The 27969-nt window shown below is 38.2% G+C and overlaps 2 protein-coding genes across 5 annotated transcripts in view; one reads left to right on the top strand and one right to left on the bottom strand.

Annotated features, from left to right (window-relative positions):
* The window catches only part of LOC111564143 (unconventional myosin-VIIa-like), a 72638-nt gene extending 68324 nt beyond the window's left edge, over positions 1-4314 (top strand). For all 4 annotated transcript variants that reach the window (XM_023263559.3, XM_035945120.2, XM_055017333.1 and 1 more), the window contains one exon: positions 2439-4314. In XM_023263559.3, coding sequence (XP_023119327.2) covers positions 2439-2531 — 93 coding nt within the window. In that variant the 3' untranslated portion in view covers positions 2532-4314. The remainder of the gene's footprint in view (positions 1-2438) is intronic.
* Positions 4315-4546: 232 nt separating this feature from the next.
* LOC111563808 (glycerophosphodiester phosphodiesterase domain-containing protein 5-like) overlaps positions 4547-27969 on the bottom strand; it is a 30994-nt gene continuing 7571 nt past the window's right edge. Inside the window, exons 5-16 of the mRNA XM_023263070.3 lie at positions 27227-27286; positions 26056-26154; positions 25869-25962; positions 24758-24903; positions 22035-22117; positions 20929-21079; positions 19590-19808; positions 11812-11969; positions 9346-9493; positions 7019-7101; positions 6853-6932; positions 4547-5406 (exon numbers count right to left, since the gene is read on the bottom strand). Coding sequence (XP_023118838.2) covers positions 5324-5406; positions 6853-6932; positions 7019-7101; positions 9346-9493; positions 11812-11969; positions 19590-19808; positions 20929-21079; positions 22035-22117; positions 24758-24903; positions 25869-25962; positions 26056-26154; positions 27227-27286 — 1404 coding nt within the window. The 3' untranslated portion in view covers positions 4547-5323. The remainder of the gene's footprint in view (positions 5407-6852; positions 6933-7018; positions 7102-9345; positions 9494-11811; positions 11970-19589; positions 19809-20928; positions 21080-22034; positions 22118-24757; positions 24904-25868; positions 25963-26055; positions 26155-27226; positions 27287-27969) is intronic.

Below are 27969 nucleotides of genomic sequence, written 5' to 3'. Positions count from 1 at the left end.
TTAACATAAAACTGTGGGAGTTTAAATTTGTCAATAATAACACAAGTATATTACTGCCACACCAGAAAAAGAAATATGGATCAGTTTAACATTGTAAAGTGAAATGTTTATTGTTAGAATAATAATGTCTAGAACAGAAAGTCCATGCCTAGTAATTATTATTTAAAATAGTATGTTGGTTAAAAACATGTTCCCACAATTTCAAGAGACATCAATGAAAAAAATAATACCAAAAAAAGGAGATTTAAATTTCATTTTAACTGTTTTGAGATTTAATTTGGTCATTAAGGGGATAGAACAAGAGAAAAATGGCATTTTAGGGGGAACTCCAGACTTACTTGGTATTTTGAAAACATTTTTTTCTCCTTTTCTCTCATTCTTTTTTTAGAGTTTGTCTCAGGACATGGAAATTTACACAACAACTGCATGTTTTAGTATTTTGTACATGGATTATTTGAAATTTGGACATAAAATGTCCTCCAATTCTGGAATAACCCTGTCATGTATCACTGGATTTTTTCTCATTTTCTGTTCTAGACATTATTACAAAGTAAGTTTTCTTGTTATTATGCGAAATGTTATTACTGGTAAGTTTGTGAGAAAAAATCCTAATTTACATGATATGGGGCAATATTCACTGCTCACCGTTTTATCATTTAAATATCACATAAGTTTGTAATAATGTGGAAGTATCTTGTTAAAGCACCATTTTTTGAACATTATATTCTTCCATGATTCTTTTTCTAGTGTGGCAGCAGTTCACTGTTGTGCAAAATATGCATAAAAGTGGTTTAAATGTGTTCACAGTCTATCTATGCATCACATGTAGTGAAAACAAAGCTGTTTTAGTTTGACACTCACTGAGCGCTTTGTTAGGAACACCTGAGGAACTAATGCAGGTCGGTGAGTGGTGATGCACTGCACTGCTTTATGTTAAACAGGGTTCCTGATATTAATCCTCCCAACTCACTCCATTAACATCCATTGGATCGGACGGCACAGATGTTCCTAAGAAAGTGTTCAGATACTGTCTGCACATGAGGCGCTCAGGAGCAGAAATAGAAGTGTGGGTCACCTCTATTTTGGCAAAACAGTCATAAAACATAAAAATAAAGACTTTAAATGTAAAAATAGAGTTACACCACCCTGACACTGTTAGTTTAAGGCAGCGTTCCAGTCATCCGTTTCATAAAACACTATTGTTTCTGGTTTTCATCATTCTAACTGTCCTACTGACAGAAGACATTTCTGAATTCTATCTCCTTCCTCATGATGTTCTGTTTCCATTAAGCTGCAGGACTTTAAGTAATTTGGGACCAATTTTAAAGTCATTTTGGACGAATCTGTAGTAATTTTTCACACATTTTAAGACAGTTTTACTCATTTTGGACAAGTTTTGAGTCATTTTAGGTAAATCTGCAGTAATCTTGGACACATTTTTTGATACAATTTTAGTAATGTTGGACAAGGTTTGAGTCATTTTGGGTCGTCTTGGATGAGTTCAAGTCATTTTGGTCAAATCTGTAGTAATCTTGGACACGTTTCAAGGAATTTTGGAATACTTTTCAAGTCACTGTTGACACATTTTAAGCCATTTTTAGTAATTTTAGACAAGGTTTGAGTCTTTTTGGCGTCATCTTGGATGAGTTAAAGTCAGTTTGGACAAATCTGTAGTAATCTTCTTTTTGGCGTCATCTTGGATGAGTTAAAGTCAGTTTGGACAAATCTGTAGTAATCTTTCTACACTGCTCACATTTTACTTGCACCCATAAACACAACCAGAATCTAATTTTCACACTTCAAGTCGACTTTCCTGCACTTTACATGTGTAATTACAGTGAATGAATGTAGACCATTGATGTTCAGGGTGCGGCGTCTAAATTATGCACGGAAGAAAGGGAGAAAAAATGCCGGAATTACATTATATGTAAACCTTTGATGGTTGAACGTCCACGGTTTTTACTCCTCGAGGTGCCAATATCAATGACAAAGTCAAAGACGGTTTTAAAAGCTGTTGTGGAAATCCTTGTTGCAGAACAAATCCTGCACCCTGTCATGTTCAAAGATAACAGCTCGTCCTTTTGATAGGATACTTAGATCTCAAACGAGTGTCTCGAATGATTAGAATAAATATCTGGAACTCATCACCACTCACTTTGAACTGAGAAAGTAAAAGTTAAAGTGTCTTTAACAGCCAAAAAGAAGTCTGGTTGCTTCATACGGTAGCACTTTTGCATGGCTGGCACTGTGTCTTTTCTACTGTCAGATGTTTAAGGATGAATTGCCTGAGTTTTGTTTATGAACTGAAGTGTAATTAAAAGTCAGACACACCAGAGAGATACATCCACTGCAAGTAAACATTGTAAAATCACATCACAGAAAACAAAATCTGGCCACACATCCCAATAATCAAACCTCCGTCTGTCCCCATCCCTCAGGGCTACAAAATGGACGACCTCCTGACCTCCTACATCAGCCAGATGTTGACCACCATGACCAAACAGAGAACCTCCCGAGGCAACAGCAAGTGAGCGGACGGCTAGAAACGCATCGATCGCGGTCGATCAATCGCTGCTGATGGTGAACGGTGACGCTGCAATGCCAACGTTTTTATGGCCCTGTCTTAAAACTCACCTATTGCCTTTAAAAGACCAACACGACTTTTCTGTGATTATAATAGCGGTGAGGTTCATTATTGCTACAGTTTTATAGATTTAACTCTCAGAGCGACAGTTTCCAGACTTCTTGAGACTCGATTCAATGCTGCATTTTCCAGAAATAAAGAACAAGGAGGGACATTTGGGCCCGTTTTTATCAAGTATCTCAGAAGGAAATCGGTCCAAAGCAGCTAAAAATTCTCAGAAGACTGAAAGTACTCAGCTACATTCAACTTTCTTTGTTCTAGAGCTAGCACTTAACAGAGATGTCATAATCAGGCGTCAGCTGTGTTTGTGTAATTACAGTTGCCGCCAGAAGGGGGAGACAACACTGCAGGTTTAATTTAAATGTAGCGATGGCATCAAATCTGACAAACTCTACATGGTTTGAAAGCACCAAGTGTCACAATTCAGTCATTATGAAGCATTTTTAAGGCTCAAAGAGATGTGAACACAGGCAGCTGCTAACATGTAGCCGCTGATGAAATTTACAGTCGCACAGCTGCAGAAGGCCTAAGAAAACACAGCAAAAGTGTAGTTTATCAGTTGCTGTCATCTACAGATGACACAAACTTCTTCAGTAACTGCACTGCTCATTATTTTCCCTGACAGAGTCCATGGATCAATATGCTTCCCAGATTTTAGTCTTTTTTCACGTCAAAAAGATAGAAGGTGAACATTAAGGCGTATTCTATTTCCCATCTGTAAGGTGACATGAGCTAAACAAAGTATTTACTACTTTAAAATGTATGTACTTGTAAGCAGCGTGTCAGAGTTTACTTGCTGCTTTGTCTAAATAGCTTATTGGTAAATATATTGTGCATTTTTAACTTTTATTCTCTGTTTTGCAGCTCCTAGTGTTGCTCAAATGAAGGTCCGATCCTCCCCTCGGCGCTACATCTCTCCATTTCTGTTAGAAATGGAGGAGTAGTGAGTGTAGAGGTCGATTTTAAAGGCTAGAAATAAACACCTCCATAAATGACTGCAGTCCTACTCGATTCTGTGACACTTGATAAACTCGGTTGCTAAGCTTGAACTCCTGCTTCACATAAAGTTAAAAACAACAACACTGAAATTGAACAGAGCTAAAACTGCTGCAAAATTACCATCGTGACCAAAACTTCCAAAACAGAAGTCTTCTTGTTTTTTTGTCATGTTAGTAGCGTCATTGTTCAGATGCATCCTTATTTATGCTCCAAGAATATTATCATCACACCAAAGCTAACGTATCATTTGACGGCGACCCTCTGATCGGTTTGCAACAATTTACGGACAATCTGGATTAAAACAATGATTTTTTTTTTTTTTTTTTTTTTTTAAATAAATTGCATTGGTACTCGTGTGAGGAAACAGAACATTTGTGTGCCACAAAGTCCAAACACCATCTTTATTTCCAAACTGATCCACACTAGTTTTGTTCCCAGAGCGTCTCCATATGTACAAATATAGTAGATGGTGAATGATTTTATCCTCATTTGTCACGTTTGGGGTTTTTTTGCTAAATGTGTAAACAGTTAGCACTGATTTTTAAGCATTAAAAAATCATAATCAATACTTTTGTTTTTTGGACAATGTTTATGAAGGAGAAATTGTTTCATCCATGATGTGAACACGTATCTTTATGTAGCAGAGAATAAATGACATTTTGCAAAGAGCACGTGGAGGTTCGCTTCTCTTTGACACAAAACGGACGTGATTTTAGGAGCCAGTGTGGAATGACCATAATTAAACTTTCATTTAATATTTATATTAAATTATTAGTGTTGTGTTTTCGTATGTTTTTTTTATGGATTTAGTCCCTTTGTGTTCAATCCTGCTTCTATTTTTTGGATTTTAGCAGTTTGCAAGTTGGTGAAAACCAATGTAGGAACCAAAACATGTAAAGTTCAGAGAGTTTCATGACTATATTTATTACTTCTTATCATGAGATGGCTAAAGTAAGTAACTTACACATATAAATTGAATAGTACAGGTATTTCTTTAGTTTTGGCCTCATATATAATTGAGATATTAGCAGGAGTGCAGGACTTCTACATAGAAATAATCTGTTATATTCAAGCCAAACAGCTGTTAAACCTATCCGCTTCAGGTAAACTTCTAGATTGAGTTTTAAATTAACTACAAGTGGAAAAACTGAGGAAATATCTAAGGAACTAAGAATTGTTAGGATAAAGCGTCTGCTAAATGAAATTGTAGAATTGTAGGAATGTTTAAAATGCTGCAGATAAAAAAGAAACGATTACAGACTGACGGCTAGTAATTAGCATACGTCGATAGTGTTTGTGTAATTCCTCCCACTGCCAGAAGGGGGCGACAAATGTTCCTCTCTGCAGGTTTAAGCATTAGAGGTTTATAAAAGTGTGTGAAAACGCTGTAAGCTTAAAAAAAAGCTGACAAAGATATAAGATCTGGAAGGTGGATTTTGTTAGCTTTAACCAACAACAGGCTAGCTGTTTCCAGTCTTTATGCTAAGCTAACAGGCACCAGCTGTGGTTATACGTTTAGATTTCTGAGGTAAAATCAGTTAACACCTGACCTGAGAAGAGCGTTTGACTTCTGTGCAGAATGCTGATGATGTTTCAGCCTCTTTAAGACAAACCGGGCGTGATGAAGTGTTTCTCTGAGGTCTAACAGGTCGGCAGCGTGAAGCTCAGCGGAGGCAGATGTTAGTGTTCGGTTACCGTCGCCAGGTTGGCAGTTTTCTCATGTTGGGAGTTGGCACTGGAGACGGACCAGATGTCACTCATCTCTGGGGGAGAAGATCAGACACAACGGTGTGGATTAATAAAATAGAAACATGGAAGTCATGAAGAACAGAGTAAAAATGAAGGAAATAAAAATATATTACTGTTATAATTTTACTTTTGTAGCACTTTACAAAAACACAAAGCACTTCACTATAAAACAAATGTTAAATTACACATATTAGATCACAAACATGCATTATAGGCAAAAATAATGTAGTTCAGTCAAGACAATGTTTTCATGTTCTACATCCAAAACTACAGCCACTGCACCATCTAATAAAAACACCTGAATGGAATAATGAAAGGAACCTAACAGGACTAAATACTCCAGTTACTGTTACCTGAATAATTCACATATTAGAGATTAAACCCTTCAAAAAGTATTTAAAGACCATATAATGTTAATTATGGAGAATACAACTACGAATTATCAGCATCATTCATTTGCCAGACTTGTGTTACTGTGAAATTAAGCTCTAATTAAAGGGCAACAGGTTATTTTAAGTTCTCACTGTGTCTAAACAATAGTTTAGTTTACAAAAATACTAAAAGAAATAATGGAAAAGTATTTAGGTGCCTCAAACTGTCTTCTTTTTGTCTAAAACACTAAAAATATTCTGTTACTATTATGTTATCAAACAAAAGCAGAAAATCTTCACATCTAAGTACCTAGAGGAAGCCTTTTTGCTTAAAAAAATGCTCAAGTTGAGAAAAAAAATAATTTAAAAAATCCATCATTTCAGCTCTAATTAAAAGAGAGATATTAAAACAGCAACTGAAACTGGTTAATACAATTATCAACACTGTCACAGAGCTACTTTTCATTAAACAGTGTTGATACTGTATTTTAGGCAGCAGCTTTTAAATATTTAACCATTAGTTTTTAAAAAGTCGCTCCATATAAATAAACTACACAAACAATATAGTGAAAGTATAAATCAATAGGCTCAATTTCTATGATCTCTTTCATTTTGAAAATGGGACAAATTAAATGAAAATTAGATGTAAGACACATTTTTTGAGGATATTTGTTCTGTCTACACTGTACATCAACACATACTGTAATCAAATCACATATGATGATGGAATATTGCTCCATTATAAGCATTTCTGTTAAAATAAAAACACTTTTTTTGGCAGAATCCAGGCTAAAACCAAAAGTATAGACAAGTTTCTGGCAAACCTAACGAGCCTAGAATTACAAATAAATATCGAATTAATAATTTCAAAAATAGAATTCTGTCGTAATAATAAATTTGTCTTCCATTCATCAGCCAATAAAAACTATTTGTCTGCTGTGAAAGTTTTCATATTCCATCATGTTACAACTTTTATCTAAACAACTATTTGATAAATTGCATTTTTTTTAATTAACTGATTATTTTTTTATATATTCAGTGTGCCAGAACCCTTGAATTTTTATCAGATTTTCTTTTAAAGTCGTTTACCTGTTTTGAATTTGCTGTAAGTGCTGTTATCCTGTGTGACTTTGTTGCCCGAGTAGAAAGCCAGTCCTCGTTCTCGCCACCTGAAAGCAAACAACAGTTTTATTTGGATCCCTGCAGTCACAGCTGATTTATTATTACTGGTTTTATTTATATGTGTGAGATTCACCTGTGAAAGAATAAGATGAAGCAGATCAGCAGCAAAGACAGAAGATCAGCGAAAATCCACATCAGCTTATAGTCAGCTGGACTCTGGGAGACAGAGATGAGATCAACATGTCAAATATCATGACTTCTTTAGTCCTTAAAATAAATTCCTGCATCTTTTAATACATCTTTTAAATTGTTCAGGTTCACACATGCCACAGTGACTTTAACACCTTTTTAATACAGTAATTTCACACCTTTTTCATGATTCTAAGAGTCAGCAGATGAGAGAAAATGCGTAAAATAATTATTTTTTTAGTGCATCTATTTATATTTAATCCATTTCTTCCTTACATGTGCTCATTATGCTGACGTAGCGAGTTGAGAACAGGAAGGAGACTTGGGTTAAAGTCATGTTTCTCAAAGCTGGGAAAATGCAACCTTGATTTTTACATTTTAGCTTTTTCATATCATGTAACACCAACAGATATCTGCTCAAAAAGACCAGTTGTTGATGGAAGTTGTTCCCTTATTACTTCTCTGAGCAAAGGAGGCAGCAACTAACAGACATGAAAGTCAGTGTAAAGGTGGAACATTAGTGAAGAAAATTATCTGACAGCATTTGTGCAGCTCGGTTTAAAGATAATTGGTGCCACGTTTGGTGAGTATTGGAGAGAAAAAACGTGGCCTGTGAACATTTCGTAGCTTTTTCATGATGTCCAATGCAGAACGTGGATGTCGCACTGATCCAAGGAAACTAAGAGTACTTCATTTTTGAAAAAGAGGCCTTTGGATTAAAAGTCTCCTGTCAGTGTGCTTAAACCTTGACATAATTTCAGTACACAGACCAAGAAAAAAAGATATAAATCTGTCTTTAGTTTTGCCAGAAATAGACTTTCACGTGAATATCACTGGACATCATCATATATTAGAATAAAATCACATGATGACAGAATATTACTCTATTATAAACATTTGTGTTAAAATAAAAACACTATTTTTGCAGAATCCAGGCTGAAACCAAAAGTATAGAGAAGTTATTGGCAAAGCTAACGAGCCTAGAATTACAAATAAATATCTAATAGTTTCAAAAATAGAATTCTGTCTTAATGGCAAAATTTACTTCCATTCACCATCCAATCAAAACTATTTGTCCCCTGTGGAAGTTTTCATATTCCATTATTGTACAACTTTTAGCAAAACAATTGCTTGATAAAATGCATTTTTTAAATTATTATTATTATTATTATTATTATTATTATTATTATTTTACATTCAGTGTGCCAGAACCCTTAAATTTTATCAGATTTTCTTTTAAAGTTGTTTACCTGATCGAAGGAAACTAACAATGCTTAATTTTTGAAAATGAGGCATTTGGATTAAAAGTTAGGGGCAAAATCACACCTCCAACTTCGATCCACTGCTTCTCATCAGTGCTTAAACCTTGACATAATTCCGTTCTATAGACAGGCTGCACAGTGGCGTGGTGGTTAGCACGTTGTGCCTTGCAGCTAGAAGATCCCTGGTTCGCATCCCTGCCTTCCAGGTGTCTTTCTGCATGGAGTTTGCATGTTGTCATTGTGCATGCGTGGGTTTCCTCCCACATTCCAAAAATATGCTGAGGATAATTGATTATTCTAATTTTGCCCACGAATGTGATTGTTTGTCCTGCTTTAAGTTACTGTATTGTTTTTAAGTTATTTTCTTGTTTTTTACTGTCAAGAACTCTGGTCACCCTTTGGACTGTTGTACAGGGATATAGAAATAAACTTTGATTGACTGATTGAAAAAAAGATCAAAATTAGTCTTTAGTTTTGCTAGAAACAGACCTTTACCTGAATAAAGCACAGTACATTTTTGATCATCTGTGAACATACAGGATTAGACTTTGCACTGTTCGTTTAATGTCAGCTTGGTTTTCTGATGTTCTGACCTCAGATCTGCATTATTTCACTGAACTCTGTGCTGTCATCTGTCTATTAGCTGCTAGTGCTGTTTTTAAAGCCAACAGCTGAAAAAGAAACCAGTGAGATTGTTTTCTTTTTCGCTTTTTTGTTTTTAACACTTTTTTAGGAAAAGCACATTTTACATTTACGCTGTATATGGGACTACATGCAAATTGCCATCATAAAAACTGAGGCAGCAGACTTTGAGAAAAATAATACTTGTGTCATCTCAAAACTTTTGACCACGGTTTTATGATGGGACTAACATTGTAATGTTTCACAATAAAAGCCTCTGAAAGGAGAAAACATGTCATCCTGGCTGTCAGTGTTTCTCCTTATTAGAGCTTTGAGGTGTTAAAGGTTGAAGGAAACACAGTGCAGTTGTGTTAGTAGCTGAACTCACCATGAGGAACAGCGGGGAGCTCATGGTTCTGAGGAGCTGAGGGCTGTTGGTGGCGACTGAGTGGACTCCAGCACACCAGGCCAGAGAGTAGAGCCACGGCTGGCTGATCACATACAGGTTGGTGGTGATGTTGGCTGCAGCGTACTCACTGCACACAAGTCAGCAGAAAATACTCTCAAACAACAGGTCTTCATATTAAAATTCCACACAGGGCAGAACAATCTGAGCAAAGCAGGACACAGACAGTCCCTGAGATCACAAACCACCTGCAGAGCCTGAAATTCACAACATTTAAGTTAATACAGTGTGAATACACAAACAGGGACACCAACTTAAATGGTCGTCATTATACAAGCTCCAATTTACACAGTTTTAACTTAGAATTATTAGGGCTGGACACGTTAACACGTTATTAACGCCGACAATTATTTTATAGCGCATTAACGCAGTTTATTATTAGGGTCCGAACACCAAAGGTGCGAAGACCCTATTGAAATCTTTGGGTTTATTATTATACTTTCATGGTCTGATGAAAGAAACGCATTTATGAAGCCCTAAAAATATTCAAAAACATGTGAAAATTTGGACACAGATCAGGACCGGCAAAAAATTTTATACTTTAGAGGAATGGCACATGTATGTGCCTAAATGGCTCAATAGCGCCCCCTGGAAAATTTCAAACATTTATTACAACCAGTACGTGTGACATATGTAACTCGTCAAGACATACAAAATTGTATATTGACACCCATACCCAAAACACAACAGGAAGTCGGCCATTTTGAATTATGTGTCATATTTTGGACCAATTTCTGGACATTTTCAAAAGCTATAAACTCAAACACGGTAACCTGAGAGAGCTCAAATTTGGCCAGGATGTACAGCAGGCATGGGTGATCAAACGTTATCAAAATACTCTGCAAAGTCTAAGGGCGCGGAAATGGCGGCTGGCACAATTTCGACATTTTGCCATGAAACAGGAAGTACCGTCTAACTGGCCTGTACATGGACCAATCTGCCTCAAACTTTACATGTTGGATCAAAGTCCAGCCCTCATCAGATGCATAGACCAAAATATACTCTCAGTCGCAGCGCTACCTGGTGGACATGCTTGGACTCGCTGACCAGCAAGAATGCGAGGACCCGACCAACGCTGCTTGCAGCTCTAATTATTATTATTATTTTTAAATGTCTGTTGCTCACTGGCTCTGAATACACAGACAGACAAACCATGGGTCACAGGAGGACTGCATGTTGATCAGTAGTTGGGATGGGTGACATCACGTCTCACCCAAACTAACAGTGGAGTGGGCGTCTAGATAGCTCAACAGGTTGAACGGGTGACCCATGAACAGTAGCTAAAGCTTATGGGTTCGATTACAGCTGACGGCCTTTGCTGCAGGTCTTCCCCCCATTCTTCTCCCTACTTTCCTGTCTGCCTCTTCAGCAACCTGTCAAATAATGGCTAAAAAAACAAGCTTAAAAAACTCCAACAGTGAAGGGAGGCTTCAGCCAACTGGTTGGATGCAGCGTGTGGGAGAAGTAGAGATAAACTAAAACAAGACAAGCTAACAAATGCCACAGCGAAGTAGTTAGCTATACACTGCATTCTGATTAGTATTGTGGAAGATGTTGGTCTGAGGAACGTTCTTAGGATCACAATGAATGAGTTCACAAATACGTATGGGTTAATTGCATCATACACAGGGGCTATAGCACCCGACACAGAGACTGTTTCTGCTGCTCCCTGATAATAGAAAAATGTTTCTGCTGGTACCTGTTCAGAAATAAATAAGAATACAGATGTATAAATGTTAACTTGCTGTTGCTGGAAAGGTTCCTGTCATAATGTTATGATCGTGGCTCTGGACTCTGAGGGTAACTTGTTTTTCTATAACAAACCAGATAAAACGTTAATGCCCTTGCAGTGGCAAATAGCTTGGGTTTGATTTGATTACATTAATGTTTAGGAAGAAATTTACAAAAAATATTTGAACTGCTACTATGTAACAGGAATACTGCTGGTAAAAAGCACTTAATTTGTCCAAAGTGTTTGCAAACCAAATGTTCCTGCATTTCTGTTCATATAGCAGTACTTTAAAAATAAAAGTGCAGAATACACTTCTTTTAAATTCATTATTAAATTTTGTCTAACAATGTGATTAATCGCAGTTAAAAAATTTAATCGTTGCCCAGCACTAATAATTATGAACAACCTGTGTTCTACAGTCCCACAAAATATGAGAAACATCCATCCCCTTAAGTCTTTCTTCCTCTAACGACTACAGGAGGGCAGATTTGCAGATCCTTAGAGGCTGGTGTAGCAGTGATGTGGTGAGTGTGGAGCGAGCAGAATGAATGAATGCTGCCTCGGTTATAAAGCATGCTGGACTTAGTAGAAAACGCCTGGACAGAGAAGGGCCTTTCCATTTAATGACTAATGGTGACTGGCTTTTTGTCACACACCTGATGAGCCGTGCAGACATGGAGCTGTAGTGCAGGTTGAGTTTGACAATGTTTTGACTCTGCAGCTCCTCTAGAGGGAGCCGACTGCCTGAAGTCTGCTGCAGCTCTGGATCGAGTTCCTGCACCAGATATCGGAGATCTGAAGGCAGCCACAACACCTGGAGACGAGACAACACACACACACACACACACACACACACACACACACACACACACACACATTAAACGGTTTCAGAAAGTAAAGCCATCACATTACAGTCCATCACATTATCGTCCACTACTCAGCTGCAATAACTACACTCTATGTCATTAGCTGCCTTCAACATTAAAGTACAAGATTTTCTAATGGAGTCTGGTGTGACAGAACAGAACAGAATCTTTGTAAAACAGTCAGATCTTTGTGACCTTTATACAAAATGTGAAACAAGCTTTTAAATATATTCTACAGTGAAAATTCTGATTACATTTTTGCTCGTTTGTGTCCTTGTTGAAGACCTCAAATCAGGGGTGTCAAACTCATTTTAATTCATCCCAATTTGATCTCAAGTGGGCCAGACCAGTAAAATCACAGCATAATAACCTATAAATAACAAGAAGTCCAAAACTTTCCTTTGTTTTAGTGCAAAAAAGCACATTCTGAAAATGTTCACATTTAAGGACCTATCTCTTTACAAAACATTATGAACAAATTGAAATGTCTTCAGAAAAATAAATTAAATTTAACATTATGCCTCAGTTTATCATTTACACATTACAACTTACAGATCACAGAGTGTCTACAAACACACAAAACATTTAGTCACAGGTATCTGGAAGTGAATGATGTAGTATTTTACCTTATGATCGAAATGACAAAAGTCAGACAAAAAAAGGGGAAAAAAAACAACAAAAACAAGACAAAATACTGCAAAAATGAGACACAAAATCAAAAAAACAACAAAATGACAACAAAAAAACAAACACAAGCGAGACAAAAAAAATACACAAAACGACAAAAACAATGCACAAAATAATAATGTAAAATAAAAAGTGACAAAAATAAGACACAAAACACAAGCCAGACAAAACAGAAACACAAAATGACAAAAACATGAGACAAACAACAAAGGTCAGACAAAGACAACAAAAACAAGACAAAATATTGCAAAATGAGACACAAAATGACAAAAGAACAATAAGCAATAAAGTATTTTATTTTATGACCAAAACATTTTGTCTAGAAATTATTATAAATTTATAGTTTTACAAATTTACATTCTGCAGTTAATGTCTTCTCTCTAATTTTTACATTTTACAAAGTCATCTTGGATTGGACCTTCTGGTGGTTTTGGCCCACGGGCCACATATTTGACACCTCTGCCTTAAAGTGTACTTAACAGACAAAAAAGCAACTTCAAAACACAAACCTGGGCTATACATGACTGTGTGTGAACTTGTTTTTGACCATTTCTACGGAAGCAAATTAGTCTCACCAGAGCTGAAATGTCAGTGAGGTTAAATATAATTTCAGAGAGCAGAATTCAATTTCAAGTTTATTGGAATACAGGTTAAATTAAATAAATACAAATTAAAATGTATAAGAGTAATATATGATTCAAATTCAGTTTCTGGTGATTTGCTTCCATAATATTCTAGATAAAACTATAATTGATGAATCACTGAAGAGCAAAAGAAAAGAAAAACATTACAGCAATACAACCAGCACTTCAATTTACAAAACAGATGTTTTAGAGCACATCTGGCAACAAAGAGAACTAATAAAACTCTTGTATTACTGCTGTAATATCTGTTTTCAACGAGGCCAAACAGGGTGTCGCTACTTTTTCATGCAGCTTTGCTCGTCTGCTCTTCTTTATTTATAGAGTTGTTTGTGTTTTAATGCAATTGTAATGTTTTTTTTTTATGGATGTATGTTTTTGGTTGACAATTTTCTATCATTATGTGACAGATAAAGTTTTGTTTTATCCTTGAATTTGCAGCTGTTCTAAATTCCATACTTTCCATACTACATTGCATACTTCTGGATGACAACATCTTCCACTTGTTGCACAGTAAAAATAGTTTCCACCCTGCTTATGAGTTTCCTGGCAGCCCAAAATTATTTTCTCTGGTTTATTCACTCAGCATGAACCACAATGAAAACGTTTGTGTCAGTCATTTTAGTAGCATTACTTTCTATTCTATTCTACTGTTTTTTTCTGTGTGTGTGTGTGTGTGTGTGTGTGTGTGTGTGTGTGTGTGTGTGTGTGTGTGTGTGTGTGTGTTGTACAAAAATTAGAAGCAGATAAACTTTTGTAGACTAAACTCATAGACCTTTGTAGACTAAACAGTTTTCAATTAGATGCAGAGAAAAGTCTGAAATTTTGGAAGAACCCTCTGAGCTGCTGGATGTGCTGCCGAATGACCCTCAGGATAAGAACAATTCAGTTCAATTCAATTTTATTTATATAGCGCCAATTACAGTCAAATTGTCTCAAGACGCTTTACAGAACCCATATGCCTGACCCCCAGAGCAAGCCAAAAGGCGACAGTGGCAAGGAAAACACCCTTTTAACAGGGAAAAAAAACCTCGAGCAGAACCCGGCTCTAATGTGGGGGGAACCATCTGCCTGCTGGCCGGGCGGGTTGAGAGGGACAGAAGAGGTAGAGAGGTAGAGATAGAGGGATGGAGGTAGAGGGGAAGAGGGATAGAAGTAGAGGGTTGCAGGTGGTGGGAGAACAACCACACATCTGAAGCATCCAGCTCTGGGACCAGGGACACTCAGAGAAAGGACACAGAAAGAAACAGAGTGAGTGTAATGCAATAATGGTATATATAGTAAATACATAGGTAGTTAGAGAAGGGCTCAGTGCATCCAGAGAGGTTCCCCAGCAGCCTAGGCCTATAGCAGCATAACTAGGGGCAAACTAAAGGGACGTCAAGAGGGGAAGTCAGTTGAGCAAATGAAGACACCAGCTCACCCCGTCAGGGTCACCCAGTCAGCCCTAACTATAAGCTTTGTCAAAAAGGAAGGTTTTAAGCCTGGTCTTAAAAATAGAGAGGGTGTCCGCCTCCCGAACCCAAACTGAGAGCTGGTTCCACAGGAGAGGAGCCTGATAACTGAAGGCTCTGCCTCCCATTCTACTTTTAGAGATTCTAGGAACAACAAGTAAGCCTGCAGTCTCAGAGCAAAGAGTTCTGCTAGGATAATATGGTACTATCAGGTCTTTAAGATATGATGGAGATTGGTTGTTAAGAGCTTTATATGTCAGAAGAAGGATTTTGAATTCTATTCTAGATTTAACAGGAAGCCAATGAAGAGAAACCAATATAGGAGAAATATGATCTCTCTTGCTAACTCCCGTCAGTACTCTGGCTGCAGCATTTTGGATCAGCTGTAGATATTTCAGAGAGCTTTTGGGACAACCTGATAATAAGGAATTACAGTAGTCAAGCCTAGAAGTAACAAATGCATGGACTAGTTTTTCTGCATCACTCTGAGACAGGATGTTCCTGATTTTCACAATATTTCTCAGGTGGAAAAAGGAAGCCCTACAGATTTGTTTTATGTGTGAGTTAAAGGACATGTCCTGGTCAAAGATAACACCGAGGTTCCTCACAGTAGTACTGGGGGCCAATGTAATGCCATCCAGAGTAACTATATGCTTTGAAAGCAATTCTCTAAGATGTTTGGGGCCAAATACAATGACTTCAGTCTTGTCTGAATTTAGTAGTAAGAAATTATAGGTCTTTATGTCCTTAAGACAATCTTGCAGTCTAGCTAGCTGATTAGTTTCATCTGGCTTCATAGATAAATACAATTGAGTGTCGTCAGCATAACAATGGAAATTAATACAATGCTTCCTATTAATGTTGCCTAAGGGAAGCATGTATAATGTGAACAGTATTGGTCCTAAAACAGAACCCTGACGAACTCCATGATTAACCCTAGTATGCTCAGAAGAGTCATTGTTGACATGCACAAACTGGAACCTGCCTGATAAGTAGGATTTAAACCAGTCCAATGCTGTCCCTTTAATGCCAATAGAATGTTCTAGTCGCTGTAATAAAAGTTTGTGGTCGATTGTATCGAATGCTGCACTAAGGTCCAATAAAATAATTATAGAGACCAGTCCATTATCTGATGCTATGAGAAGGTCATTAGTAACTTTCACCAGAGCTGTTTCTGTGCTATGATTGCTAGACTATTTTTCCAAGCTACATAAACTTCCTCTAAATTAGTGGAGTACCACTTCCTTTCCAGCTTTCGGGACGCCTGCTTTAAAGTCCGCAGCTGGGAATTATACCAAGGAGCAGGTCCTCTCTGAGATAGAACTTTCTTTTTTACAGGTGCAACACTATCAAGTGTTGCATTATTAACAATATAATCCACTTCTGTGGGGGTAAAATTATAATATTTCCCTTCCATTATATCAGTAAGTGGTGCTGAACTAAATAGAGAGGGTATTATTTCCTTAAATTTAGTCACCGAATTGTGAGACAGACATCTACTGTAATGATATTTATTCTTAACTCCTATACAATCTATTGTTGTAAATTGAAATGTTATCATAAAATGGTCAGAAAGAAGAGGGTTCTGGGGAAATACTGTTAACTGTTTGATTTCTATGCCATAAGTCAGAACGAGGTCAAGGGTATGATTAAAACTATGAGTTGGTTTATTTACATGTTGAGAAAACCCAATTGAGTCTAATATTGAATTAAAAGCAGTCGTAAGGCTGTCACTGTCCACGTCAACATGAATGTTGAAGTCACCCACAATAATGACTTTATCTGAGCTGAGCACTAAATCAGATAAAAAGTCTGAGAATTGAGATAAAAACTCAGAGTAAGGAGCAGGAGGACGATATACAACAACAAATAAAACTGGTTTCTGAGCTTTTAAATCTGGATGAGAGAGACTGAGAGTAAGATTTTCAAATGAACTGTAACTAGGTTTAGGTCTCTGGTTCATTTTTAAGCTAGAGAGGTAAATTGCTGCCACTCCTCCTCCTCGGCCCGTGATTCGAGGAACATGACAGTTAGTATGACTAGTAGGAGTTGATTCATTTAGACCAGTGATTCTCCAATTTTTTCTGTCGGGCCCCCCTTCAGAGGACAAAAAACTTTTGTGCCCCCCCGATATATATATATATATATATATATATATATATATATATATATATATATATATATATATATATATATATATATATATATATATATATATATATATATATAAACTGTGAAAACATGAATATGCAGGGCTGTGTTATTTTATCTGATTCCATTTTGTTGTTTTTCACAGTAAAGATCAGGGGTGTCAAACTCATTTTAGTCCAGGGACCACATAAACCCAATCTGATCTCCAGTGGGCCCCACCAGTAAAATCACAGCATAATAACCTATAAATAACCAAAACTCCAACTTTTCCCCTTTGTTTTAGTTTAAAAAAAAAGTACATTCTGAAAATGTTCACATTTAATGAACTATCTTTTTACAAAATATTATGAATCTGAAATTTCTTAAGGAAAACAAGTTCAATTTCAGCAGTAGCCTATTATGCCTCAGTTCATCATTTACACATGCATTGTAACTGCCAGATAACAGTTTATCTACAAAAATACAAAACATTCAGTCACAGGTATCTGGAACTGAACAATCTAGTATTTTACTTCATGATCAGAACAACTTGTCAAGTTCTAGAAATTATTTTAAATTTACAGTTTTACAAATTTACAATTTACAGTTAATGTTGTGATTTTTATCATTTGTAAAGTCGTCCCGCGGGCCGAAATGGACCGTCTGGTGAGCCGGTTTTGGCCCACAGGCCGTATGTTTGACATTACTGGTAAAAATAATCGGAGGAGATGAGCCGAGTGTGTAACGTGATCGAGTACGCTGGCGTTCCGACTGCACATTAACGATGCGTTCTCCCGTTCTCTGGAGTCTGTACTTCGGAGTCTGAACGGCCAGTGCATATACCATAGATATATACAGAAGATCATTGTTATTAATATTTTTTATATCTATGGCATATACAGTCTATGGGGCCAGCACAATTTCAGTATTGTTGTACGCTGCGAAAAACAGGCCGACGTTAAAACAATAGTTCAGCTAATTAGTTCCGCGTTGAGCCCCACTATTTGAGAAACACCGATTTAGACTAACATATTCTTCCTGCTGCAACCAGGTTTCAGTCAAACAGAACAAATCAATCTGGTGATCAGATATCAAATCATTTACTAACAGAGATTTAGACGAGAGATATCTATTTAACGCACATACGATGATATGGGTATGTTGTCAGTATCAGAAAATGAAAGTTTTAAAATGAAACATTAGCCCTAAATTACTGAAAAGACGAGGCATAAAGGATAAACAGGAGAAAGTTGATGTTCTTGGAGGTTTGGTGTAAATAAATATGTGCACAAGTTGGAAAATGCTGCCATATCTGCACAAAACAGCTCATGTCACTCCACTGTTCAGTTCGCTTCACTGGCTTCCAGTTGCTGCCCGTATAAAATTCAAAACTGACACTTGCTTATAAAACTAGAATGAAAACAGCTTCCTCCTACCTGAACTCTATCATTCAGGTTTACACTCCCTCCCACTCACTACACTCGGCCAACAAAAGGCGCCTGATACAACCACAACAAGGCCGGTCCATAGCTAAACTCTTCTCCTCTGTGGTTCCCAGTGGTGGAACGAGTTACCAAACTCTGTTCAATCTTTAGAGTCCCTCTCAGTCTTTAGGAAAAGACTAAAGACCCAGCTCTTCACTGAACACCTTTGCCCTTGACAGATTGCAAAAAACAAACTGTCTGTAGACACCAAGGTCCTATTATCACACTTTTATGGAACTTATCCAGATTGTTTTCTTCTGACTAGATCCTTGCTTGTGTTGTTTCTACGCTCGGTTAACAGACGCTTTGGATAAAAGCATCTGCTACATGAAACTTTAGAAAAATTGAACATCATGCATCCTTCCTTCAGAGTTTTTCAAAGGCTGCCAGCTTTTACCTTTCACAGAAACAAGCTTTGCTCTGTTACATGAATGATAATACATGAGAGGCACAACCCAGAGTTAGCCTGAATACACACTGATAAGGCATAACATAATGACCACTTGACTAATATTGTGTAGGTCTCCTTTATGCTGCTAAAACTTCTCTGACCCAGTGGGGCATGGACAGAGGACCTCTGGGGATGTCCTGTGGCACCAGTGAATTCTGTGGGTCCTGTGGGTTGCATGCTGGGACCAAACCAGATTAGGTTTATCCTGGTACATCCCGCAGATGTTCAATAAGATGTGGATCTGGGGAGCGTGGAACCCGGACGAACAGCTTAGCTCTGTCGTGTTTTGTGGTGTGTCGGGGTACATTGTCCTGCTGAGGGTGGCAATTGGCATCAAGGACTGCTGTTGACATGGGGGGTAAGGGGTTGGGAGGGGTTGCTTGACCTGTTTAGGTGGGTGGTACATGTCAAGCAACTACATGAATGTCAGGACTCAAGGTTTCCCAGAAGAACGTTGCATTATAACAAGATCATTGATGTTATTCACTTCACCTGTCAGTGGTCACAATGTGGTGGGCTGATCAGTGTAAAGCTATGCTAACCCACTAATCTTACTTCATGTACACCGAGTCTCACTGACCTGCGTCTTTGCTTTGCTGACTCTTGCCCCTTATTTAGAACCTGTTTCACACATTTCCCCTGAAAAAATCTGGCACTGACCAAGCTCCTGGATGTTTCTGGTCCAAAAGTTGGAACCACTGACGTCAGTGTTCTGTCTCACCTGTGAGGACCAAATGGTTGACTGAACGACCTCCAGCGTTCGGTTGATCCAGCTGTCTTGGTACGGGTGACCCATGGGTGGCCGGTATAGATCAAAGATCACCAGTTTGTTGGTCTGAGCTGCTAGCTGGAGGAAGGCCTTCAGGCTGCACACCGACTGGTTTCCTGCCCGCCGCTGGTCCTCTGCTCCCAGAGAGTTCGCTGTACCGAACGGATTGTGCTGGAAAGATGACCATCAATACACAATTAATGCTATGATGTAACATGCTGACCCATATGTTCTTCATCTGCCAGCCAATTGTGGTTGATGATGAGGAATCCTCTTGTTTCTACTGATTAACGCAAAGCTGATCTCAGTTCACAATCAATACATTGATTAACCTCCATTGTTGCTCTAAAGATTTTTAACTTCCTAACCTCAACCTTACAGTTTCATCTGTTGTTTGTCTGTTCAGGAAACCCTGTTACAGATACTTTCGTCAGTTAATGAATCATTTTGAACTACCAAAGCAAAATTTCTCCCTAAAGCCTTAAATATAACAAGCAGGTATGTTAGAAACTAAAATTAGCAACTTACATGACCATTTTCCTTTTCTTGGGCCTTTGTTGAAAACACTCAACCTAATCCTAGTTCAAGTTTTTTTTGGGGTATGATAAGAAAGTTTCCGATAAGTTCTAAAAGCAGCACCTTCAGTTTTGGCAGAAACTGCTTTACAGAGGCGCTGAACTGTCTGATCAAAATGTTGGTTGCTGTTCAGCTGTCTTGGGTTACACTGAGGGGTGTTTCTATTGCTTTTCCTAGTAAATTTTTACCACCGCTGTTGGTCTTGAAAAACCTAATAAACTAGAGTAAATCCTAGTGCTTGAACACTAATCATCTCAGGCCTCATTTCCATGTGCATGAGTATTTTTGAAACTTATTTTTTTGGCCTTTGGTCCACAATGTGAACACAGTTGTAGGTCACTGAAAAGCTTGGAAAACTATAGAAAAGATAATCAGAAGCTCTGTTTACAGCATAAGGCTGAAATAGGGCTGGTGGAAACTTTGCTAACAGGACTTTTTACATATTTATACGTGACTGTGTAGTTCCTTTTCATTGATGTTGAGGAACAGACATCACAGTCAGTCCACACGTATGAATTCCTACTTCCTCTTCTGTGTCAGTGTTGATAGCCAACCGGGACCAGTACAAGCTTCTTTTTTCAGGCTTCTGGTTGGTTAACTTGTCTTCAGGATTATAATCCCTACTATTTTTTTAAAAAAAATTTTTTATGTTTGAGAACAAAGAAGGAAGAAAAAACAAAACAAACAATAATAATAATAGTTAGTAGTTACTCACAGAGAAGAACCAGGAACCAGCATTCAGGCTCTCCAGTTCGCTCCAGGTGAACATGGCAGCCGGAGTGTTGGTCCGGTTTGGGAAAACCTCGTGGATGTTGGTGGTCCGTCGCAGAGTTTGGTCGTGCATCAGGAAGGGAACTCCATCAAAACTGAAACAATGACAGGAAAGCAGCAATAACAGTTCGACAACACAATAGGGATAGCTATAGGGATGATTTCTGGCAGCAATTGGAGCAGTCATTTAATATCTATCATCTGCAAATACTGATTCCCAACGCAATACCACTTTCCTAGATAATGCTAACTTCAAGTATTGCAGAATAGCTGTAGTACTTTGTCTTGCCAACAGGTGATGCCTCTTACTGATAAATACTGTACTGACCAGAGGAGGTGGGCAGTTCCATATTGTGGGGGTTTACAAAGTCAAGGGCTACAATGACAAAGTATTTTGGGGTGCTTAATGACTTCCAGTCAACATGCAAGCATTAACTCAAGCGAGGATCATCTACAAAAGGAGTCTTTGCAGTCGAATCATGCATCTAGGACTTAAAACAGCAACATCAGCACATGACAAATGTCCAGTAGACTTCATTTGTAAAACAAATTAATCAATTGTTGTTTGATTAAAACCGCATTAACTAGGATTATTTTTTTTAAATTTACAACACCTGCAGACTTACCGGCTTAGGTTAGTGCCAAAACCAGTTAGTTAAAATTTGCCTTAATTGGCCCCGATTTTACATGACTTGTGGGCAAAATTACAGAAAATATGCTCCATAATGAGAAAACACAACCAAATACAGAAACACTGCAGCAGAAGCATTGAAATGTAACAAACACAAACTTGTTGTTGCCACGGCTCGTTAAGTTAATAAAGTTATCCATCCAAGTTGTTTGTCTGAGCATCCTGACATCATGATTCAGACATTACTCTCAGATACCTGCACCGTGTTTTATAAATGCCATGCCTGTGTTGTGAGCTCAGTGAAAGTATTTTGACTTTTTGCTGGTGTTTCGACTATCTTTATGTGTTTCCTCTTAAGCTGCAGTTTGTTGGATTCTCAGGGCCACAGCTATACATCCACATTTTTACTGCTGACTGACCTAATGGTGACGTCCGTCTCCAGGCCGTCACTTCCAGCTTCCACCGCTTTCTCAAAAGACATCAGTGTGTTTTCTGGAGCGAGCTGCAAAGTGATGATGAACACACAATCAGTGCATCCACATGCAGAACATGCAGCCACTTATACCGATCAGCCACAACATTAAAACCACTGACAGGTAGAAGTGAATGAGCTAGACTGTCATTCAGAGACTGAAGATTATTTAACATACAGTTTCTGATTAGTAAAACTGTTATTCAGTTTGTGAAAATGCCAAAAAAGGGATGGAGATTTCCCTGTTTTTGTTTGTTTGCTTGTTGCATCTGGACCACATTAGACCAGGTTCAGATCAAAAACCAGTGAGCTTAGGCGGGTCAATTCTGGAACAGATTGTTTTGCAAAGGCTAAAGACTCCTTAAAACCTCATCCAATCCTGCTTCCTCCAGATAAGAACCATTGCCAAAATCAAATCAATCCTCCCTCAGTCAGACCTTGAAAAAAATCATCCATGCCCTCCTTTTTTTCCCATCTTGATTGCTGCAACTCCCTGTTATTGGGCATTCCACAAAAATCTCTCTCCGGCCTCCAACTGGTCCAGAACACAGCAGCTCGGCTTCTTAATGGTTCTAACAGACAACATCATCCATCATCTTCTCTGTTCCAGCATCCCTCCACTCGCTCCCTGTCCATTTTAGAATTGATTTTAAGATTTTGTTGATCACTTTTAAAGCTTGCCAGGGCCTTGCCCCTGGCTGTATTTTAGACATGCTAACCCCGTATGTCCCAGCATTAGATCTTCAGGTGGGTCCCTCCTAGTTGTTCCAAAGACAAGGCTTAAACCCAAGGGTGACCGGACCTTCTCCATCAGGACCCCTTGGCCTTGGAACAACCCGCCTGAGGAGATAAGGCTCGCCCAATCAGCAGATTCTTTTAAATCACTTCTTAAAACCCACTTTCATAGACTTGCCTTCCTGTAAAGTTCTCTTTTATTTCTCTTTTATCGTGATGTTCTACCTGTCAAAGCACTTTGTGAATGTTCTTCTGAAAGGTACTATACAAATAAAGTTATTATTATTATTAAAACCTAATTTTTGATTTGTACAACCATAATTTTCTGTGTTAAAATGTAAAAACATGGAGATTTTAATGTTTGAGGGTTTTTTTGTATCTGAACAACATTAGATCAGGTCCAGATCAATAACCTCTAGCTCAGATGGGTTAAAGCTGGAGTAGATCATATTTTTGTTCCAACACAATTTATTCTGGTTCAAGCTCGATCCACAGAGACCCCATGTAGCAACCCAGTGGACTTCAGGGATCCACTGCCGATGTCCCAGGACCAGACATAACAGGACACCCACAGAGGTAACATGTTTACGTAACAATGATGAGAGCTGTTTTGGCAGCAGGTGGAGGTGGTTTTAATGTTGTGGCTGATCGGTGTACAGCTCCAGTCGGTACATGTATGAGACATGGATGTTGGTATATATTTCCCTGAGGGGCATAAATATTTTGCAAGGCTCCAGAGTACAGAGCTAAAACAGAAGCATTGTCTGACAGGAAGGATGTGAGCAGAGTTCTTGTATGAAAACACACTTTTCAGGCCAACAGAGTGTCCAAGAACAATTCAGATCACTCTACTTAGCTGGAATTTAGAATTATATACTTAAATCTTAACAAGAAAAAGGGATTTTGCAACAGCAAGAAAACACTGGAAAAAATGCACCTCTCAAAACAAGAAAAAAAAACTTATTTCAAGGAACTTTTACCTTGAAATAAGAGAAAAAAATCTGCCAATAGAACAAGTGAAAAATGGCTTGGTAAGATTTCTTGAAATAAGATGTGATATTTAAAATATTGAGATCTTAAAACTAGCTGGAAAACTTATTTTAAGCTATATTTTACCAGGATTGTCAAGCTTAGGTATCTTAAAATAAGCCACACATGCTTAAAAAAAATAGCAGTTTTTCACTCAAAAATAGATTTTTGCTTTCAAATAACCTTCTAATTTGAGATGTATTAAACTTATTTTGAATTTTCTTGTAAAATACAACTCAAAACAAGATAATTTCAAGATTGTTTGACTTAACAAGATATTTAAGATGCGTTGTCTTACAAGTCCCTCCATCTGCTGAAATGTCACTTGTTAAGCAAATTTATCTTAAATCAAGTGGGATGAGATATTTTCACTAAAAATAAGACAAATAGACTTTGAGTTTTTGCAGTGAAGATGGAACTTTTCCAGCATAATCTGAAAGTGTCCTACTCAGAGCAGCAACCAGTAGTAACTGATCAATGGATCAAAAGAAAAATAATAATCTGCTTCTGTCATTTTTCCAAGCAAAGACTTCCAGTACTCTGGTTTGAGCTTCTCAGTGTGAGAATGTGCTGCTTTTTTTTGTCATATGTGACAGCACATTAAACATGGATAACTGTTAGACTGCTCTGTCTACTCTGTGGAGATTTTGTCAATTTTTTTCTGGCTAAATTACTCAAGTTCATTGACTAAATTAGGAAAGTAACAACCAGATTTATCCAAGTTTCAAATAATTACCAGCTGCAACCGAAAATCCCAAATCAAGTGTTTTGTTTCTAGAGTAAAGTCAGACTACAGATATTCCAAAAGTTTCTGACCCTGTTCAAGGTGCTTTAAGCTAGAGTCACTTAGCATATGTCAAAAAAGTTATATAGACCAAACGTGTGTTTTTTAGTGCAGTAACTCACCATAGGAGCTCCTCTGTGGCCGATAAGGGCCGGTGCAGGGCCGAGGGTTCCCTCCTCTTTGATGCAAGGAGAATAGAAACCAAGAGGCACCAAGTAGAGAGCAGACAGGACGGTCAGGTAGACTCCCAGGATCAGGCCTCGCTTTACTGGAAACACAAAGATTCACATCAAAACATGCACACAAAGACAAAAAGGGTTCATCTAAAACCATCTGAGGACAAAATGCACATTGCAGAGAAAATGAGCCCAAGAGCAAAAAACAAACAAAAAAAACCACCCAGAATCTGCTCGGAGTTCAGAGGTTTGAGATTCAATATACACCCATCAGCCACAACATTAAAATCACTGGCATAATATTTGCATAGGTGTTCTTCATGCAACCAAAATAGTTCTGACATGTTGCGCCAAAGATACAGCATCTCTTTTGCATCCTGTGGGCTGCAGGATTTGGCTTTTGAACTCGATGGATTGGACTTGTTCAGAAGCATCCCATTGGTGAGCCACTGCGTTGGGATTTAGGGAGTTTGGAGGCTGTGTCAGTGCTTTGAGCTCTTGGTTGTGTTCCTCGAGCAGCTCCTGAGGTGTAGTGGGGCATGTTGTCTTACTGGGGGACTGTTGTTACCCAAAAGGAGTGTTCTTGGTCTGGAACAATGATTATGTAGGTGGTACGCATCAAAATAACATCCAGATGAATACCAGGACCCAAGGTTTCCTAGCAAAACAGTGTGTTATTCCGAAAAAAATTACGTTGTACACTTTAGTCGTGAGGCTGCACAGTGGCGTGGTGGTTAGCACTTTCACCTTGCAGTTCATGTCTCTGCCTTCCTGGGATCTTTGTGCATGGAATTTGCATGTTCTCCCTGTGCATGCCTGGCTTTTCTCCAGACATTCCAGCTTCCTAACATGCACAGGTTAATTGGTAACTCTAAATTATCTGTAGGTGTGAACGCGAGAGTGATTGTGTGTCCCTTGCCTTCACCCTAAGTCAGCTGGGAGAGGCTCCAGCCCCCCGTGGTGTATAGATAACGAATGGATGGACTTTAACTGTCAATGGTTTTACTGTTGTGGCTCATCAGCTGCAATATGAAAAGTGACAAACTTCGCTCCTCACCTCTGCTGTTCATGCGAAAGAAATGCAGAGCGACTGGCCAAGCAAGCGCTGTCATCAGTAAGACTCCGCCCACATGTAAGAAAGGTGCCGTTATCTGGTCAGGACACGAAACATCTGGTCACATCTGGCAGCAGAAGGAAACAAAACACAGGAGGGCTGGCAGACAGAAGGAGGAGAAGAGAGTCACCTGGAAGGAAAGCAGCAGCGTCGTCCATTCTTCACTCCACAGGTCGGATAGGATGGCAGTAGCTGCGATGGAGAACATCAGGCTGACCAGGATCCCGATCTGATGAAAAGGAAACGTATTCTCCAGTTACTGTTTGTGTCAGTTAGCTTCAAGTTCTGCAAATGTGAGAATGCGACAATGTACATGTGTAGAAAAACACAATATAGTGATAGACTTTCAAAACGCATGTTGATAGTTGGATTTTAAAACATTTGATGAGAAAATGAATAGGGATCCTGCAGACTGGTTTCACAGTATGCACAGGTAGGAATGAGTTTACTGAAAATAACTGAATATGTCCCTATGGTCACATTATTTTCAGTCTTTTCTAGGGGTACCATCACTTTTGTCCAGGCCTGTTTCATGAGTTTATTTTTTTTAATAATTCTGTTAAACCACGGTTCAAAAGCAATGTCTGCTTTTTCATTGGTTAATTTTCATAGAATTTTTATTTATTATTACTTTTGTCAGATTCAAATTATTTCTGTGACCATTGTGGGTTTTTCTTTCATTAACCGAGGGGTACCAATAATTTTGTCCATGCATGTATAAGGTCATCTACAAGAGATTGATTTTGTGGTATAAATTAAGATCAGTTTACAAGATTGACCTGGGAAAAAATAGTCAACAACCAAAGAGAGAGCCTCATTGTTAGCTCAGAATGCAGAATTAGCATTAAGAATCTAGTAATCTGGTCAGATCCCTTGATTTTAAGGGTGTTAGTTGGTGACAGATCATAAAAATATGTCATGTTACCTTCATTTTCACACAAGGTATAAGAATTCTTGAATCAAATAGTGTCTAAGGAGACTTCTGTGGTGTTAGCGTGTTCACAAAAAGAGCAGAATTCATGCTTCCACTACTTTGTATCCTAATGTTAGCTGTGTGGAGATTCTTCTCAGCTCTGTGTGAGCTGCCCAGTTGATGTGGACACAAAGGTCATTTCTTGCTACCATGAGTGAAGTCTTCTGCAAATTTCACCTTTGCACGGTGATTATCTACTACAAACACATGGATCATTTGCTGTCTGATAGAACAGACAAGAGGATGCAGCCAAGTGTCAGTGAAACTTTGTCTATCAAAACCTGAATAAATGTATGAACTCAAGCTAAGAGACACAGCGCTGAGTTACCTTGTGACTCCAGTGTAAATAGAGCTTCTGGCCCTCTGACAGCAAACACACAGCCAGCAGCTGCACAGAGAAATAGGAAATACCGACAAGTTGAATCTGATAGGAGTCTCAGTAAACACCAGCACAGAGTTTCACATAGCATTGCATAAAGAAGCCTCCTTCCCTGGGTTTCAGGGGTAATAAGAAGAAAAAGTAGAAGAAGTAGTAGTAGAAGTAGAAGAACAAGAAGAAGAAGACGAAGAAGTAGTAGAAGAAGAAGTAGAAGCAGTAGAAGACAGAAAAAAGAAGGAGTAGAAAAAGTAGTAGTAGAAGAAGCAGAAAAAGAAGTAGTAGTAGAAAATGTAATAGAAGAGGAAGCAGTAGTAGTAGTAGTAATAGCAGTAGTAGCAGTAGTAGTAGTAATAGCAGTAGTAGAAGAACAAGAAGTAGAAGAAGAACTAGTAAAAGAAGAAGTAGTAGCAGTTGAAGACTACTTGGCGAGATGTGTACATATTAAGTTATGACATTCTAGAAATATGCTTATTCACTCTCACATTAAAAGAATCCATGTTTTCTACCCAACCTTGCTGTAGGGAGCCAGCTTTTAGACCACATGGCAGTAAAATTAATGAATTTAAAGACCTCCCAGAGACGACAGATCAGAGCTGTGGTAGATCTATAACCAGACAAACTACAAAAAGAAGATATATTTTCATACAAAGCTATGTAATCAGAAAAACCATAAAGAGACGGTGTTGTGTTTG

This window comes from Amphiprion ocellaris, chromosome 14 (assembly GCF_022539595.1).
Source record: "Amphiprion ocellaris isolate individual 3 ecotype Okinawa chromosome 14, ASM2253959v1, whole genome shotgun sequence".
Lineage (NCBI taxonomy): Eukaryota > Metazoa > Chordata > Actinopteri > Pomacentridae > Amphiprion > Amphiprion ocellaris.
Note: the sequence above shows the minus strand (reverse complement) of the source record. Positions and strands in the feature narration are given on the sequence as shown.